The sequence below is a fragment of the Musca domestica genome, unplaced genomic scaffold (assembly GCF_030504385.1).
Source record: "Musca domestica strain aabys unplaced genomic scaffold, Musca_domestica.polishedcontigs.V.1.1 2, whole genome shotgun sequence".
Lineage (NCBI taxonomy): Eukaryota > Metazoa > Arthropoda > Insecta > Diptera > Muscidae > Musca > Musca domestica.
Window position 1 is genome coordinate 2082386 of NW_026712249.1, and position 19933 is coordinate 2102318.

General features: G+C 36.4%; 1 protein-coding gene across 11 annotated transcripts in view; it reads left to right on the forward strand.

Annotated features, from left to right (window-relative positions):
• Window positions 1-19933, forward strand: part of LOC101897574 (protein retinal degeneration B) — a 38430-nt gene that overhangs the window by 14023 nt on the left and 4474 nt on the right. For 6 of the 11 annotated variants that reach the window (XR_225568.4, XR_225570.4, XR_891517.3 and 3 more), the window contains 14 exons: window positions 12676-12864; window positions 12931-13075; window positions 14922-15113; window positions 15171-15608; window positions 15683-15942; window positions 16461-16490; window positions 16593-16668; window positions 16730-17023; window positions 17079-17735; window positions 17797-17964; window positions 18018-18155; window positions 18296-18444; window positions 18513-19331; window positions 19396-19568. Coding sequence is in view for 3 of the 11 variants with exons in the window: in XM_020036574.2 (XP_019892133.1) it covers window positions 12787-12864; window positions 12931-13075; window positions 14922-15113; window positions 15171-15608; window positions 15683-15942; window positions 16461-16490; window positions 16593-16668; window positions 16730-17023; window positions 17079-17735; window positions 17797-17964; window positions 18018-18155; window positions 18296-18444; window positions 18513-19331; window positions 19396-19568 (3617 nt within the window). In the remaining 8 variants the exon portion in view is untranslated. Of the gene's footprint in view, window positions 1-410; window positions 677-12294; window positions 12438-12675; window positions 12865-12930; window positions 13076-14921; window positions 15114-15170; window positions 15609-15682; window positions 15943-16460; window positions 16491-16592; window positions 16669-16729; window positions 17024-17078; window positions 17736-17796; window positions 17965-18017; window positions 18156-18295; window positions 18445-18512; window positions 19332-19395; window positions 19573-19933 lie in introns of those variants that run through there. The other 5 variants (XR_225569.4, XR_891518.3, XR_225572.4 and 2 more) reach the window with 5 other exon arrangements.

Below are 19933 nucleotides of genomic sequence, written 5' to 3' on the forward strand. Positions count from 1 at the left end.
AAGAATGACAGCAAAAACTATGACCCTTCTTAAATTATCTAAACAAATTTAACACTAATATGACTTTCTAAGAAGAGCTTAGAAGGAATTTCGTTTTAAAATTGCAAAAAGAAGTAGAGAAGGTATAATCTTTTAATAAATTATTTTAATCATGAAGTCAAAGAAAGTTTTCCATACAGATTGGCTAAGATTGCTACTGAGAGAGTACAAAGATATATTTTGAACAGTTTTTAGTCATTAGAGGTGATTTATCTGCAAATCATGACCATGTTACAATCTTGACATATTTCATCGATGAATCAGTATGTAATTCATTTCAGGGTAACCCTACAGCATGTCCCCAAATGAGCACCAAACCGACTGAGACACAGAGTATCTGCTTTTTGAGATGTTACTGCACATACTACGATTCGATTAGTTGCTTTTGGGGGTTCATCGAGTGTGGTTCGCATTGAGCACTTAACGAACGACGGAGCTACAACGCTGTGCTTTTCGATACAAGAAGAAAATTTGTATAGAAATATAATAAGAAGAAAAAAAAAAGGAACAGGAAAAGTGGTCAATGTCAATATGTGAATTCCAGCAGAAGAAAAAAAGCAAAACTCGAATCGTATAGAAAACGGCAACAGTTAAAAAGAAAATTGTCGATAATACAGAACATCATTCGTTAAAAAAGGTGACCAAAGAGCTATCAATAAATAAATAAATCATCCTTAAAATACCTATCTTTTGGCTTCCTATTTAGTGTCAAAGGAATAGTAATCAAATAGAAACGGGAAATTGCCTCCGCACTCCAGTTGACAGGCTGTGTGTGGCACATGCGTGTACTATAATGTAATTGTTGTGTGTGTACAGCCTGAAACTCAAACAAACATCAATGGCAACGCAACAAAAAGACGAAGCAAACAACACATTTTACGCCAAATTTAGTTTAGAGCAGCAGCATTCCTCTATTAAGACAAGTATTTAGCATTGTTTGGACTTGGTCCCCAGCGGAATGACACCAATGTATCCCATGTCAGCAACAAAGTCTCCTCCCACTTCCCTGCCTCCCTGCCCTCTATCAGTGCCATCTACATTTAGGGATTATTTACATTTTAGCAATGACATTCTGTACTAATTGTCCAAAAAGAAATGAATGCCAGGGATTTGCTGATGATAATCGCAGGAAGCATAAAAATAATTCTCAAGAGTCTGGACACAATGGCCAGACAATAAAAATGAAAATCTGGAGCGAATTGAAGGTGTCAAATCTAAATACACCATGTGTAGAAGTGGGCTCTTTAAAATTCACATTTCAATGAAGGGGAACAAATGAACATACATACATGTATGTTTAGATATATATATATATATATATATATATATATATATATATATATATATATATATATATATATATATATATATATATATATATATATATATATATATATATATATATATATATATATATATATATATATATATATATATATATATATAATTCCATGCATGGAAGATGTGACCTTGCATCTGGCTACAACTGCAACAGCTAAACGCCATCGACGATGTGCAACATTTGAATATAAAATCCATAGAGAGAAGCACTTGTGAAATTGGCGCAATGCCTTTCGCAAATACTTGTGTCCGTTTCATGGAAATTATTTCAAATAAATCATTTTTCTTTTGGATTTTGCAAAAATGTCGTTGTGATGCGTGAAGGAAAACAGTGCCTTCGAAATAAATTGCGTATCTCATATTGAGAAGAAATATCTCAAAGTTTGTTCAAGTACTAATTTTTTTGTGAAGTGTCATTTTTTACAAATTGCTAAAGAAATCCACCAAAAATCTGCCTCATAACCGAATATCTCGCAAATGATAAAAACTGGTACTGAAAATTCTGAAGAAATGGTTCGTACAGGACCGACCAAAGATAGTTTTCTGTTGTGTTTACAGGTCGCAAGTTTTTTAAATAGAAATAATTTATATCATCATTTGATACAACCGAAATGAGTCCAACGTTTTCAGTCCCTAGGTCATTTTAGGGGAAATCAGTTTCAGAATATTTGAAGTCAATTTGGGCATGTCCTCTAATCTGGTAAATAGTAATTAAAAACAAATAAAAAGGCATTATGTTCGACGGGGCCGAACTTCTAATACCCTCCACCATTGGGTAAACAAAACATTTGTATGCTAAAGTATATGGATTCAAGCGTGTTACACTTTAAACTACAAACTCCAGAAAGATCAGTAAAAGAATGGTTGGATCCGTTATTAAGGGGCCATAATAAATCGGGAGACTATATAGGCAAAATTTTACTAGAACGATTGTAAACTATTGAGAGTCTTAAATACCAAATTTTACATAATTTCGTGGTTAAATGTGACTAGGAAAAATATGGACAATTTTCTTACGCCGATTGTAGAGCCCATTATGAAATATGAATTTTACACAAATCTGTTAGAATCGGATTAAATCGTCAAAATGCCGAATATTCGATGGAACCCTTAAACGTGGGTCTAGATATTCAATATTCTTCCACGAGAGCTAGAACTCATTATGAGCTACAAATACCGTAGACGAATCCGTAAAAAATGTGTAGGTAAAACCATCAAAATACCGAATATCGGTAGGTAGGTTATACGGGTGCTATACGAAAAAGTTTCTCCGTCGGAGCTAGAACCCAATACGAACTAAAAATTCATTTTTTACACGAATCCGTTGAAATTTTTGGCAAAAATCGCCAAAATACCGAATATCGGGAGATACCCTTATATGGAAGCTATACGAAAACGTGGACCTCTGTATACAATATTCCACCACCCTAGCTAGAACCCATGACGAACTAGAAATACTAATTTTTAGACAAATCCGTGGAAACATGTGGCAAAAAAAATACCGAATACCGGGAGGCACCGTTATATGGGGCAATACAAAAATGTGTACAATGTATACAACATTCCGCCACCGGAGCTAGAACCATAAAGAACTAAAAAAATAACAATTTTTAGACAAATCTGTGGAAAAATGAGGTTAAAAACAGAAAAATACCGAATGTCGGGAGGCATGTTGTACGAAAACGTGGACCTGTATGTACAATGTTCCGCAACCGGAGCTGGAAACCATTACAAATAACAAATACCATGTTTTAGACAGACCCTTCTAAAATGTGGCAAAAATCATCAAAATACCGAATATCGAGAGGTACTGTTATAAGGGGGGCTTTACGAAAAAGTGGACCTATTTGCACAATGTGCCGCCACTAGAGCTAGAACCCATAACGAACTACAAATAACAATTTTTAGACAAATTGGTGGAAATATGTGGCTAGAGCTATCAAAATACCGAATATCGGGGTGTACCGTTATATGGGGGCCATCTCAAAACGACGACTTATGTTGTACGTCAAACAATGTGAGCTGTAGCGCGATTTCAACAGACAGACAGATAGACGCACATCGTTAAGTGATCATGAATATATATACTTTATGGGGTCTATGACGAATATTCAGATGTGTTACAAACGGAACCACCTTTCCAAGGTGGAGGCTATAATTAAACGAAAACATAAAGTAATTTTGTCGCCGAACTACAAACAGACATCATATTTCCAAAAACTCGTAAAAATGACTGTCCGCGGAATGCATATTTAGGTACATAAAAACTCCAATTGAAAGACATTCCATAGATGTCAATGCCCCATGTAAAAAGTGTGACTCACTTGGACACTCCACTCCACATGTGCACATCCAACGTATACATTTCCATAAAATGGTTAAGAATATTAATTTTACCTATATTCCAAATGCGATTTTTGCAAATCTATGCCTCTACAATTATGGCGTTCATAATGTGACGCAATTTAAATATTTAAAAAATGTATTCTTTTGTGTCAGTATGGGAAGACCAAAGTTCGTATTGTGTATGCAAATCCATTATTATATCGAACAGCAATCTATCTTCAACCTGTAAGTCAAAAGCATTTAATCTCTGAAATAATAAATATACGATCAATGAGGCGCAGCTGATCATATCCTTCATATAACATCTGAAATTAAGTGTGGAATTGTTTATTCGTGAATATTCAAGATATTACAGTACAATATTACAATTTCAATATCAAATTTCAAATTTCAGTGCGGTTGAAAACGTATGCGGCAAAAATATCGATGCGATTCGTTCTTAGACAGTGCAAAATTAATCTCGGTTAGACGAAACGTGCAAAACGGCATACATAAATCTTATCAAAAATAAATCTTATCAATGATCTACTTTGTATTTCTTACCTTCGTGTTGTGTAAAGTATAAGGTATAGATACTTGCCCCAGATGGAACGGACAGCAAGATTAAAAACTCCCCAAATTATAAAAATATGTTCGCAGACTTCACAGAGAAATGTAACAACAAAGACCTTTTGTATTTATCTATTTGGGATCGGAGCGGAGGGAAACCATGGAACTCTTGGTAGGATACAATGCCCTAGTATACACAAACAGTTTGAATATTACCCTGTATTTCAAGGAGAGGTTTTGACTATTCATTAAAAATTATCAGACAAGTTTGTTTTCCCGGCACCATAATGAAGTAGGTTGATCAAATTTTACTCAATTTTATTTTATGTCTGCTAGACTTTTGGTATTTAACAGTGGCCATATACCTCAACATTTTGGTATAGCTCCCACATAACATTACCTCCCAATATTCGGCATTTAAACATTTTTTATGTGGAATTTGTGAGAATTAAATCATACGAACTATGATTATATTTATAATTTAAAGTCCAAAGAAAGTAATACATGAGAGGAATATCCTCCTCTGAATCGATTTCTACTAAATTTGCCGAAGAATTTGTGCCTTTCCAATTCGGATTTGTGGAGAACAAATATAACAAATCGGATAAAAAATATATATGAGAGCTATATCTGAACCGATTTTCACCAAATTTGACATACTTGTTTCTGGGCTCAATTTGGTCGTAAGTGCTGAATCCCATCCCATTTGGGCTGATATTACACGTTTGATGCACAATAAAAGGCAAATCGGACGAAGACATATATGGGAGCTATATCCAAATCTTAAGCGATCTTGATACAATTTAGCAAAGGTATTTCTGAGCTGTATTTGAAACATTTCCCTGAATGTCGTTGTTACAGAGTGCATATTACTGCTGTGGAGGACAAAAATAACAAATCGGATGAACATATATATAGCTATATCTGAACCGATTTCGACCAAATTTGGCATGCCTATTTTCAGGCCTAATTTAACTTACACGTTTGGTGCACAATGAAAGGCAAATCGGACGAAGATATATATTAGAAGAGCTATATTTAAATTTTTACCGATCATCTCCAATTTCAATAGGATTCGTCCTTGAGTCAAACAAATGATTTGTGCAATATTTGTGTAAATGCGACCTGTACTTTGTTTGCAAAAATACTTGGACAGACGGACGGACATGCATAAATTGACTTAAAATGAGATTCTATGCAGATCATCAAGAGGAACTACGGGTCTATCTCGTTTTCTTTTTCTGTTACAAAAAAATGCACAAAGACATATTACCCTGGCCACCTTGTGGGGTAGGGTATGAAAAAAAACATATTTTTAAATTCACTCCAAAATTTTTGGCTACTTTTTGAATTATTTTATGGATGTGTATCTATACCGAAACAAACATTAGCTGGCCAGATCTAAGGCTTTATCTAAATAGGCTGTATTAGCCCATTGGATCTTTTAAACCTAGTGAGTTAATCTTCAAAAGAATAAATGCCCCATTACAGACCAGACTTTATTGACTTAGAATTTTTAATTTAATCTGACTCTTACTTATGAGTTTTGTTATACTAAACGGCATTTTAATACGAAAGTTATTTTGGTATTCAAAGAAAAATCCCATTTTAAAGATGCCCTGATGTTTATTTCCTAATAAAATGGAAAGTATTTAAAATAATTTATCTATCCAGGACGATAGCCTTATTAATTCGATTTTTTTTTCGGTTTTAAATCAATGAATAAAGTTTGTTACCCTATCCGACACTTGAATGTTACATTTTAGCAAAATCGATCCATTTTAAAATATTATGCTTTTCCATGTGTTTGCCAATTTAATTAGTTATGGAAGAAAAAGGATTGCCTAGGTTTTCAAATATGTGAACAACCCTAATCTAATCTAAGAAATTTTATACTATAAAAGACCACAAGCTAAGTTAAAGCACCATATCCAGGAAACATTTTGCATTAAAATTAAAGTCATCAGGCCAACCATGAATTCGACAACTACAGACAACCCCCGTAAAAAAAATATATATATATATATATTTTTTTTTTTTTGTAGAGTCTATCTATCCAAATAATCGGACATTCAAAGAAAAGGATTCGTATTTATATTTCGGGAATGCCACACTGTGTTGTAGCTTAAAAACCAGTACATAAATAAATTATTCATCATTCGAAATTTTGAAAAAAACTAGGCCAACGGAAAATTAGTACTGACAAAATTTATATATATATATACCAATGAACATGTATCAATATGATTCAACTGTGATTCATAGTTGCCTGTTATTCTTATGACCCATGGCTAGGAACAGAACAGTTTTAAACGTCTAATGACATTCGTAGACAATTGTCACAATGTGTCAGTTCGCTAAAGAATGCCGTTTCATGAATAATTACAACTGATGCATGATGGATGGATGGATGTATGGATAGTTGTAAAAAAAGAAACTAGGTTGATTTCACGGCACAAATACACATGCACATGTGTGTATATACATATGTATGTGTATAATATATGCATATTGTCCTTCCTAGATTCCATCAATGATCGACTACAAAGAAACTGTAAGCGGGGGCAAGTGTCATTCATTTTTGTTTTCATTTTCAGTTTTGCCTTTATGATGTCATTCCAAATCCGCACAATGACACTGTGCTCGGTGTTGGATGGTCTCAAAACTGTCCTTAGACGTAAGGTTCAACAATTATGGCATGAGGACATTAAGGACTGATTATCGATTGTTTATCATGAAATGTACTGGAAATGATGTCACAAGTTTCGCTGTTCTGCCATCGAAGACAAACAAGTAATTGGTTGACAAAAAAAAAATAATAATAACTGACGCATTCGAAAACATTGCGTTATTGACGTTCAATCACATTAAAGTGTACAAAATGTGAACTTTTGTAGAGAGACTGATATTCAAAAACGCCAAGAAAGTGGGTCAAATGAAAATATGAAGTAGTGTTAAAAGTGCACTCAAAAATACATTTTGAAATGACAGTTTTTTTTTTTTTGTAAAATTACATTAGGAGTCGATCAATTTTTAAATATTAGAGTTCTACAATTTTTAAATATTAGAGATCGATCATCGTTTATCCAAATCGATTGGGTTCGACCCGTTTCGTTTACACTTTGTAATATTGCAATCAAATGTATTTTCAAGTTCGATCCAATGCTTCTGGTTCCTCCTAATTAAAAATTTAATAAACAGTTAAGGTCCAAATCATCAAATCATTAACGAAAAGGGTGTACCACTTTGTCAGTGTTTTCTACTTTTGTCCTACCACCACTTAAGACAATTGGACAATATGGCCTTCTCAGGATAAGCCCTGACCATTTGAAATAACAAAACAAGAAACATATTTAAAATTGTAAAAGATTAGTGATTGATGAAACGAAACATGTAATCTGCAAGATAGTAAATGTATAACAACATATTAAACACTCCAATTTTTGGGATATGACTCTGAAGTCAAACAATCAGCTTTGCTGTTAAGTTAAAGTGTTTTGTGAATTATGATTCTTAAATCTTATTTTTTGGGTACTAAGAAGGTATAATATAGAGATTTACAGGAACTGTGAAAATGTGTACCGAAATGAGACCACATTTTGACGGTACTGGTGGAACAAAGTAACTACAATTTTGAATCTATTCGAGTTAACACGATTTAAAAAAACTTCAGTTCCAAATTATGAATGAATGTCCTTTAACATTGAATGCCCTTTAACATTTAACGATGTTCGACATTCCGTCTGTGCCTTCTAATTATGATTGAGGTCACAATATTTAAGAAAAAAGGGTGACATTTAGCATACGTATTTGTAGCACAACAACGATCTTGTATCGGGCTAATAAGATTTCAACGTAACACTAAACAAGTTAAAAAGTATAGTTCGGTTTTGCCGACAGAATTATACCCCAAGCCAATATTCGGTTATTCAAATATATTTTGACTTCGGTTATGATTATTCAAATTGTTGACCCTCTATGGACGAATGAATGGCTCACTGATAAAAATGTTGGTCCAATTTTATGCGAAACCATTAATTCCATAGTCATCTCAGGTTTCTGGAGAAATATTTAGATGTAAAGAAACGCCGACTTATTTCGCAAGTTATGACAGATAAAAGTATTGACATTTTTGACTCTTTGTGGGTAAGGAACCAGAAGGAGTTCGCAGATATATATCATCTTCACAACATATCTTGTGTTAGCCAAATTGTTTGTGCTTATTTCGCTTTCTTTGAGCGCTTTTTTAAACCTTTAACCCTATGTGGGTGAGGTATTAGAAGAAATGGTCCGATCTCCACCATCTTTAAACCAGATCTTGTGTTGATAGAAATATTGAGATGTGGCAAGTCTGAATGGAATAGGATTTTAATTTCGCGTTATATGAGCTTTATATACCGGAAGAAGTGGACCGATATGTTCCATCTCCACACCTTAACAAAAATATTGTTGTGTTTGATTTGGAGAGGTATAATTATTCAAAATGTTGACACTTTGTGGAGGAGGTACTTGATGGGGCGGGACGATATTGTCCATTTTCACACCTGATCTAGCACTGATGAAAATATTATGATTTTTAAACTTGGAGCAAAATTGGATTATCCTTTCCCTTTCTGTGCAGTGAAAACCTTTTTGCAACTTTTGATATTTTGTGGGGGAAATGCCAGACGGAGTATGCCGATATTGCCCATCTCCGAACTCGATCTAAGTTTGATAATAATATTATGATGTACCAAGTTTGGAAAAAAATCGGATACTCTCTTCGTGAATTATCATGCGCATCAGCCAGACAGACAGACGGACGGACGGACATCCATAGATCGACTCCAAATGTCCTAAAACGGATTTGGTCCAAATGGACCTAGGGTCTAAAACCGTTATTTCGATGAGGCACGTTTTGACCGTATCAAATGATATATACTTTCTCCAGCCTTATAGATGAGCGTATAAAATTCTTGCCTCTCGTATATATGTGTTCATATATCCGATCAATGACAACGGTCAGACGGTGATTTTATTTTTCCTAATTTCTTAATACCAATTCTACTGAGGCATGTAATTGATTTAATGGGCACTAGAACTACTGCTACAGCCAAAGTCGATTGAAATGAAATTTTCCAAACAACATTTGTTTAGCCCAAGGACGAACCCTATTGAAATTGGAGATAATCGGTAAAAATTTAGATATAGCTCCATATATATATCTTCGTCCGATTTGTCTTTTATTGTGCACCAAACGTGTAATATCAGTCCGAATAGTATGGAATTTTGCACATACAACCAAATTAGGCCTGAAAATAAGTATGCCAAATTTGATAGAAATCGGTTCAGATATAGCTATAGCTCCCATATATATTGTTCATCCGATTTGTTATTTTTATCCTCCACAGCAGTAATGTGCACTCTGTAACAACGATATTCAGGGAAAAATATCAAATGCAGCTCAGAAATACCTTTGCCAAATTCTATCGAGATCGGTTCAGATTTGGATATAGCTCCCATATATATTTTTATCTGATTTCAAATTAATTTTCACCAAATGGGCAATACAAGTCCGAATTTAAAAGATACAAATGTTTCGGAATATTTAGTCCTTTGAATTTTAAATTATAATTATAATCATAGGGTGTATGATTGAATTCTCCCATAAAAACTTTTAATTGTTGTGTGGAGCTCAACTAAATTAGCAAAGTGGTGTAGGGTATCATAAAATCGGCCCGCCCGATTTTAGGACTTTCTTTACTGTTTTTTTACAGAATAGAGTAACTTGAAGTGCCCAGCAAAACACCCAATTACAAATCGGACTGCCAAGCCATTATTTTACAAGGTCAGTCGCAGGGAATGCGTTCAGTTGGCAAACCATAGCAACTAGTTTCGTGCTGCATATCCTTGTTAATAAATGTATTGGTAATCCAATTTGTAATGTGTATTTTTATCGTGTAATTAAGTACTTACCATTACTCTTTAGTTTTTTGGCTTATTAGTAATAATGAAGATATTCCGCTGTCATTTTTCTTGGCTTACTGACAATGCAGAAGGTATAGTGTTCTCATTAATTGTAGTGTGAAAATGGTCCCCTTGGCTACGAACTTTTAGCTCCTTTCATAATTTTCCAACTAAAATTTATTATTCTTTTTTTTTAATAGGTAACTAGGTATAATTAGAATTTCTACAGTCCCAGCCCCATCCCAGTAGAACTATTATGTTTGTCTCTTTTATGTTTTGTGGCAGCGTTTTGTTCTTGTTTTATTTTTATTTTCCCACCACTTTTAATTACGAAGATAGCTGGAAATGCAGCACACTGTTGTGCTTGTGCTTGCCGACAACTGTGAATGTTTATGCCTTCATATTTCTATTGATTTTATCTTCCGCTCATGTGGCAGAGAGCGGAGACCGGAGGAACAGGAGACTTTAGAAATAGCAGAGCAAATTACATATGAATTTTCCACATACCACCATTACTGGGCATGCTGGTTGCTATTCATCCATGCACTTTTTCGCTCTGGTGATTGTTTGTGTGTGTGTGCGCGCGATACGAGCTCCGACTGCCAACAGCACCATAGGCGGAACTGCGGCACTATGGCTGTAGAAGTAGTTCTAGTGCCCATTAAATCAATTACATGCCTCAGTAGAATTGGTATTAAGTAATTGTTAAACAAAGTCATCGCTCGTCTTTATGGTTGAGACAGCTTTGCAAGAGCTACGACGACAACCAGAATGGCAGTCAGTAACAGAATCAAGCAACAATTTCCTGCATGACAGCAGGCAGGAGTACATAGCAACATGTAGATATTTTCTAACGTTGCCACATTATTATATTTTGAAAGGTGTTAGTTAAACCCATAAAGGTGAGAATACATCAAGCGCTTTTTTGAATCGCTTAAGTCATCGGCTGGAGCGTAGGGTTAACAAGTATAAATTATGGGCTGAAATTGTATTAAGTCAACCTAAAGCTCCTTTTTCATTTCTGGAAGAAGCCAGCCGATGACTTAAGCCATTCTAAAAAGCGTTTGATGTATTCTAACCTTAAGGAAATTGTTCCCATATTTATTATTTTGCAGGCGCGAAGATTGGAACCAGTGACTTTAGGTTTTGTAGTTGGATGCAGAATTATACAATTGTCATGGGTTTTGGGATACTGACAGTGTAGGGGGTATAAGGCTATCATTAGTGTTAATGCTGAAAGTAGCGCAAACGCCTACCAAATTGTTGCTGACTGGAGACACATTGGTTGAAAAATGTGTATTGGCCCTGGAAACAGATAAAATAGGTCGGTGGGACTAATGCGCAAATATTGAAAAATGAGCTCGGGGTAAAACCATTGAAATTCCAATAAGTGCAAGAAAATAGACTGAAAAGGACTAAAGAGTTGCTTCGCTTGGCCGAAAGTGGCCAAAAGCTGTTCAACTGACGATTTATTTCAAATACAGTGCCTACAACAATATTTATCACAATCACAATCCCTGTCCAGCTTGCGGGAACATAGTGCTAATAAACCTCTATGCGCGTACTTCTCACCGTTTCTCTTCCTTCTTATTCAATTGGCCTCGGAAGAAAGCTTTCAAATGGCACCATATGGCGTCGTAGCAGAAATCAAGGCATTATTTTGGTAGAATTTCCCCAACACACAGTTATCGGGAAATTAATTCCACAAATTGGCACCTCACCATACATCCCACCAAGATGACCGACCACGTCCTTAACATGAACTAAACTGAGAGGGCAAAGCAGACAGCGTGTAACGGTTCTAATGGAAGCCATTCAAATGCACAGTTCACATCGGATATGAGGTCATCTTTAGCAACCGCTGAGTCTGTTTTCTTTCTTACTTCTCTGTTTTAGCGCTGGGAAATAAAAAAACAACAAACCCAAATGGAATTATTATTGTTGTTACGAGTACAGCGTAAGGCGAAGACGACTGCGACGACCACCCAATGAAATTTCTTCTTTCAAGTGCATGGTTGGTTTGCAAAACGCTGGGTGCAACAACAGGAAGAAGGAAAGACGCCATGTCGTTTGGGAAATAATTTGCATATCATGCAACAATTGGAAAATATTTCTTTTAAATCTCCATAAAACGTTGATTAGTAAACAATTCTAAATTCTACGAATTAGTTCGCTGCAACAGCCGAAAGTCTATTTAATCGTTGTTTGTGTAATTGGTATGTAATGGAATTCTTTATGTTGGTGTTATTTGGTCACCTTCTGATGACCTGTGACCTAAGCCAAAGCTGGCATAAAGCATCAACTGTCGACTCATAAAATATTAGCGTTGTTACTGTGTAGAACCTTACGGTATCGAACAAATACAACAAACATTTTCCGATTTAACATTTCGAAATATTTAACATTTTTTATTACAAAATATATTTTCATTTACAATTTTTTATTGTTTTCCAGAAATCCTTTAACTAAACGTTCCACTGAACACGATGCTAGTCCAATAGTTAATAATCACCAAAAAACCAACACAACAATTCTCCTTGATCCGTAAAGAAGGAAGTATCGAAGATGTTAATTAAGGAATACCACATACCTTTGCCACTTACTGTGGACGAATATCGCATAGCCCAGTTGTATATGATAGCGGTAAGTAAGAAGACAAAATGAACCAGTCGTTAGCGGAATTCACATTTCAATTTCAAAATCTTACAGAAAAAAAGTCGAGAAGAAAGTCATGGCGAAGGCAGCGGAGTGGAAATTATTATTAATGAACCGTATGACGATGGACCCGGAGGAAAGGGTCAGTATACGAAGAAAATCTATCATGTTGGCAGTCATTTACCCGGCTGGATAAAAAGTAAGTTTTTTTTTGGTAAAGGTGTTCAATACATGTTTGAGCAAATATTTCTCAATTTTATTATACCCTAAGCCACATTACCGTTGTGCATTTGTTTGTCATATACCAGATGGCCTTGATGATCTTCATAGAGAGGCTTCCTATATCGATCTATACATGTCCACCCGTTTCTTTATTCATATGTTTTTTTTTTTTTTTTTTTTTTTTTTTGTGGAGAGAGTACAGGCCACAGTTCTTATTCAATTGAGAACCATGTAGAAAAATTCGTGATAACCAATTTCGTCTTAATTATCCTAGCAATGTATAATTTTTTCCCCATATAAGGTGAATTGTAACACAAATTTTAAATCTAGAAGTACGTTTGTAAATTTGTTTCAAGATTTTAAATCAAACTGTCCTACTTTATAAGATTGTTGGCCGTCTGTTTTTTTTTTTTTTTTTTTTTTTTTTGCATATCATCTTCTTTCTTAGGGTATGGTAGTTTCATTTTCTCTTGCAAGAAAAACTTGCCAGCAATCAGCTGATTTGTGCCCGCTGTTTTAAGAAACCACAAAATCAAAACCCTAGAAAATCTTCTAAAATTCCAAATCCGAAACAATTTCGTTGGTAAATGTGACTAGGATTATCAAAGTACCGAATATCGGTGGTTTTCGTTATATCTGCGCTATAGGAAAACATGGACTTCGAAATTCAATGTTCTGCCACTGGAGCGAAAACCCATTATGACCAACACATTCCAATTTTTAGACAAATCCGTGAAAAAAATGTGGCAAAAATCATCAAAATACCGAATATCGGGAGGTACCGTTATATGGGGCAATACAAAAACGTGGACCTATGCATATAATGTTTCGCCACCGTAGCTAGAACCCATTATGACCTACATAAACCAATTTTTAGAAAAATGCATGAAAAAATGTGATAAAAATAATCAAAATACTGGATATCGGGAGGTAACGTTATATGGGGACTATACCAAAACGTGGACCGACGTGTCATTTTCATTTCATTTTCAATTCAAACCATCCTAGACACAATACAAATTGTTCTTCCAAATTTTGAAGCTCTACGTCAAATAATGTGGACTGTATTGTGATTTAAACAGACAGACGGACATCGCTAAATCGACTTAGAATTTTATGCTGATTATGAATATATATACTTTATGGGATCTACGACGAATATTTAGGGATGTTACAAACGAAATGACAGAGTAAATATACCCTCCTTTCCAATGTGGAGGGTATAAAAGTAAAGAATTAGCGAGTTTGCAACTTTGTTCTGCAAAAAACAAAACAATAGGCCATACCAATTCCAAATTAAAAATGGTTTTCACAAAAAAAGATCGCCGGACATTCAAAAAGTAAAAAAGAAGATTAGTTGCAAGTGATTACAACAAAGCTGAGCCAGAAGTTTGTTCAAGCGCAAGCGGCCAATTTTTCTTCGTTTTGTTAAAAAAAACAAGCAATCAATATCTGAGCATTAGCAATCAGGCAGCGAATGCACAAAATATGTTATTTAGCTCGCAGCTGGGTTAAGTTCTATCTTTGGACGGATTTTCATAAGATTTCACTACAATCAAAATTTTGAGTTTTCCTTACTCAAATTTCTCATAAATATTGTTGTTAAATTATCCCATTTATGTCTTCCTCGTGACTTGACTTTCTTGGAAGTTCATTAGGCCTGTTATACATAATTTTTTGGTTTCGCTTAGTAGAAAACTTCTTTGTAAATAAATGACAAAGTTGGTCCAATTTTCTAAAAAAATCCTACAAACCAGTGTCTACAATTTGAAACTGTTGTGCACAGATGAATCATTTAATTGATTTGTTTGTCACGTCCCTAGGTTTATTACCAAAAAGCGCTTTAACAGTTGAAGAAGAGGCATGGAATGCTTATCCATATACTCGAACCCGCTACACTTGTCCCTTCGTGGAAAAATTCATGCTTGATATTGAGACATACTATTTTCCCGACAACGGCTACCAGGAAAATGTTTTCAAATTGAGTAGCAGCGAACTGAGGAATCGCGTTATCGGTAAGTTCAAGTCACAAGTCAAGAGCTAGTATTTTTAGAATTATGTTTTTTTTTCAGATACGATTGATATTGTTAAGGATCAACTAACCGGTGGAGATTACGTTAAGGAAGAAGATCCCAAGTTATTTGTATCGGAAAAAACCGGAAGGGGTCCTTTGCAAGATGATTGGCTAGAGAAATATTGGCGCGAAGTAAAAGGCAAAAAGCAGCCCACTGCCAGAAATATGTCCTTGATGTGCGCCTACAAAATATGTCGAGTGGAGTTCCGCTACTGGGGTATGCAGACCAAACTGGAAAAGTTCATTCACGATGTCGCGCTGCGAAAAACAATGGTCCGTGCCCATCGCCAAGCATGGGCATGGCAAGATGAATGGCACGGTTTGACAATTGAAGACATCAGAGAAATAGAACGGCAAACTCAATTGGCATTGGCCAGGAAAATGGGAGGTGGCGATGTCAGTGGTGAAGAAGAGGAAGAGGAGGAGGAAGAAGAAGGTTTGTTTTTATTTTAATCAAAAATGTGTCAGTTGCGTATGTGTATGTATTTTGTCTTTCATGTCTACTTGCAGAAAGCATTTCCGAAACGCAACCTCCGAAAACAGTTGAACCTCCTCTACGCGAGGATCGCCAGAATAAAGAGCCTCCCGTCGTAACACAGCAACCACCTAGTGAAGAAGTTTCATCAGACGATGAGGGACAGCAAGAACAAAATAACTCAAGTGAACGATCTCGCTCCCAAAGTATACAAATGGCAACAAAATCAAAATATGGTTCAAAGCCAGGTGGCCTCCATTCGCCACTGGGATCTGCCCAAAGTTTTGAATTGCAAGTAAGTAGGTTAATATATGTATTATAGCAAATAATTTGTTGCATGGCTTATGTTAAATGTTCTAAGTACTCTTATTACTTCTTATAAGTATTGTCGATTAAAACCGCCAAACCGCGATTTCAGTGCTTGAGGATTGTAGTGTTGTCCAACAACTCTGTTCTTTTTCCCATTGAAATAATGCTCAATCAATTTCTTTCAATTTAAAGCTTACGATTTTGCATCAATTGGAAATATTTTTCCCTCTTCAGAAAAACGCCACCTTAGTTGCAATTCACACGCGTAAAGTTTGCCGGAAAGAAAAGTGAGGTTTTGTGATAGGGTTCCGAAGAAAAAGTAGTATATATCTATTCTATTATCACCCTTCTTTCCCATAAATCTCAATGTTCTTTTCCGCAAACAGACGGGTTTATTTATTTACTTGTTGAATGCTGCCTTTTTCATGATTCTCTATTGTGTTCTTCTTCCTTCCAATTAAATGTTTTTCTTTTAAAATCCTATTTTTTTCTAAAATGTTTAAGCCGCATGCCAAAAATGCTAAACACAAAAATGTAAGTTATATTTCATGTTGACAATCGTAACTAGGGAGATAGTATTTAAATGGACTTCCTCATTTTCGCTGCTAAATCTCATTTTGCCGTCATTTTTAATAGGTAGCGAATTGGCGTATGGAACGTTTGGAAGTTGATTCGAAATCAAACTCAGATGAAGAATTCTTCGATTGCGTAGGTTTGTTGTGTTTGGTAGATATCCTTTATGTGTTACCTATAACTTTGTTTTTCTTTCTCAGATACAAATGAAACCAACTCCCTGGCAAAATGGAGTTCCTTGGAAATTCTGGGTGAAACTGACGACAGTCCGCCCCCTCACAGTGGAATACCTGGGAAGAATAACAAAGATGATAGTATTTTTAATCAGGACTTTTTGATGCGTGTGGCTTCGGAAAGAGGGAATAAACGACAATTGAGATCTTCGGCTAGTTTAGAAAGGGGAGGTCATGATGGATCACCGCCGGGCTCTCCAGGAACACCTTCGTGTTCCACAACAATACTCATTATGGTGGTACATGCCGGAAGTGTTCTGGGTAGGATTTTGTATGCAATTTATGCAAGTGCAGCTATAACTTCTGATATTTTTAGATGCCACCAGTGAATTAACTTCCAAAAAATCAGATGTAACTACTTTCCGCGGAGCCTTCGAGTCCGTGATGCGCCAACATTATCCGAGCCTTTTAAGTCATGTTACCATTAAAATGGTTCCTTGTCCATCCATTTGTACCGACGCCCTGGGCATACTCTCAAGTTTAAGTCCGTACTCGTTTGATGCCTCCCCTTCTGCGGATATACCCAATATAGCCGATGTTCCTATAGGAGCCATTCCATTGCTCTCTGTTTCTTCGCCGGAATTCCAAGATACGGTCAATAAAACTGTGGTTGCTGCCAATATTGTCTACCAAGAATTCCTAAAATCCGAGGAAGGCCATGGGTTTTCTGGTCAAGTGGTAATGCTGGGCGATTCGATGGGTTCGCTTTTGGCCTACGAAGCTTTGTGTCGTGGTTCATCCAACGACGGTGGCAGTCGTTCATCGCGTACTACCGATGACGACGAACGTTTCGATGACAGTGATATGGATGCAAAACGACTATTGGTTGCACCGTCTCCTCGCCGACGGCGTTCGTCTTCTTCAAGTGATTCCAAAAACTCGAAATTAGAGTTTGAGGTTAGTGACTTCTTCATGTTTGGCTCACCATTGTCCATTGTTTTGGCAGCTAAAAAACTACATGATTCTAAAACAGGTGTGTCTCCAGTTATACGTCTGTGAAAATCTTGTATAAACCAATATTTTCTCTTTTACAGCATTGCAGCGACCCAATTGCCATCAAGTTTACAATTTATTCCATCCAACCGATCCGACAGCTTCCCGTCTGGAACCTTTGCTAAGCGCAAGATTTTCAATGTTGGCTCCAGTCAATGTACCACGATATGCCAAATACCCCCTGGGAAATGGACAACCATTGCATTTATGTGAGCTACTCCATTCCAAGTGTGAACATTGGATAATTTTGTTCTGTTTACAGTGGAGGTTATACAATCTCATCCCCATCACTTCAGCGAAGGTCATAATCTATTGGGCGGCCGTCGTCTATCGGATGCTTCCATGCAAAGTACAGTATCGGGTCTAATAGAAAATATATCTCTAAGTACCATTAATACAAGTAAGTTGTCCCTCTCCATTAGTTGAAGTGCTATAATATACCCACCGTTATAATCCAAATTCGAAGCTTTATCTATTGCGGTTTGCAAAACATTTGGTGCATCATTTATCCAACAGATTCTCTCATTATTCTCGTTTTAGTACAAATGAAATGGTGGGGAACCAAACGTCTAGACTATGCTCTCTACTGCCCTGAAGGATTGAGCAATTTCCCGGCCAATGCATTGCCTCATTTGTTCCATGCAAGCTATTGGGAGAGTGCAGATGTCATAGCTTTTATTTTGAGACAGGTTGGTCAAATAAAAGCCAATCATCCTTTTTAACGGGCTTCCACTAAATTGTCATAAATATTTTTCAGATTGGCAAGTTTGAAGGCATTCCATATGTTAGCTCGTCAGACACCAAGGAGAGCGTTCAGTTCAACCCAGGCCAGCCATGTGAAAAATGGATACGGAAGAGGACATCCGTCAAACTAAAGAACGTTGCTGCCAATCATCGGGCGAACGACGTTATAGTACTGGATGGACGTGAAAAACGCATAAATGCTCGATTTATGTATGGACCATTGGATATGATCACATTGCATGGTGAAAAGGTCGATGTACACATTATGAAAGATCCGCCTGCTGGCGAGTGGACTTATTTAAGTACTGAAGTCACAGATAAGACTGGTCGCATTTCCTACACAATTCCCGATGACGTCACTCGTGGTTATGGCATTTATCCCGTTAAGATGGTTGTAAGGGGCGATCACACATCGGTGGATTGTTATTTGGCTGTTGTACCACCCCTAACGGAATGTGTGGTGTTCAGTATAGACGGTTCCTTTACAGCTTCCGTTTCAGTTACCGGTCGCGATCCAAAGGTACGAGCTGGTGCGGTGGATGTGTGCCGCCACTGGCAGGAACATGGTTATTTGCTAATTTATATGACCGGTAGACCGGATATGCAGCAGCAACGTGTTGTTTCCTGGCTAAGCCAACACAATTTTCCCCATGGTCTGATATCATTTGCCGATGGACTAACCACTGATCCGCTCGGTCATAAGACAGCCTATTTAAATAATTTAGTTCAAAATCACGGAATCTCTATAATGGCAGCTTACGGCAGTAGTAAAGATATTAGTGTTTATACTAATGTGGGTTTACGAATGGATCAAATATTCATTGTGGGAAAGGTAAGCTGAAACTCTCATCTTGTCCCCTGGCATTATGCGGCTGATCCGTATAATTTCATTTTAGGTTAGCAAAAAACTACAAACTAATGCTACGGTCCTAAATGATGGCTATGCTGCTCATTTGGCCGCCTTGCAAGCAGTTGGTGGATCTCGACCTGCAAAGGGCAATGCTCGTATGGTTATACCTCGTGGCTGTTTCAATTTGCCGGGGCAAACGGCAAACCCCCGACGTAGAAGGTAAGTTGCACTTTTGCTCATATTCTCAACGGGTATGGTAGAGTACATAAGTATTTTATTGATTGGTCCAAAGCCGTTGTATATGAATGTATGCTCGAATGTACGTATTCACAAATTCGTTGTATGTCAAATCCTTAGGAACTACATTACATACATTATTAATAACATTTACTTCCACGTACGGTCAGATTCTCTCTAAATGTGGGATAAGCTAAATCTGTATATAGCAAACATTAGTCTGTTAGCATAAAAGTCAAATAAAACTCGTTCCTATGGATTTAAAACATATTAGTTCCTAATTAAAGTCGACATTGAACACTATACACTTATCCACACACTGCTTACGTATGTATGTAAATATAGAA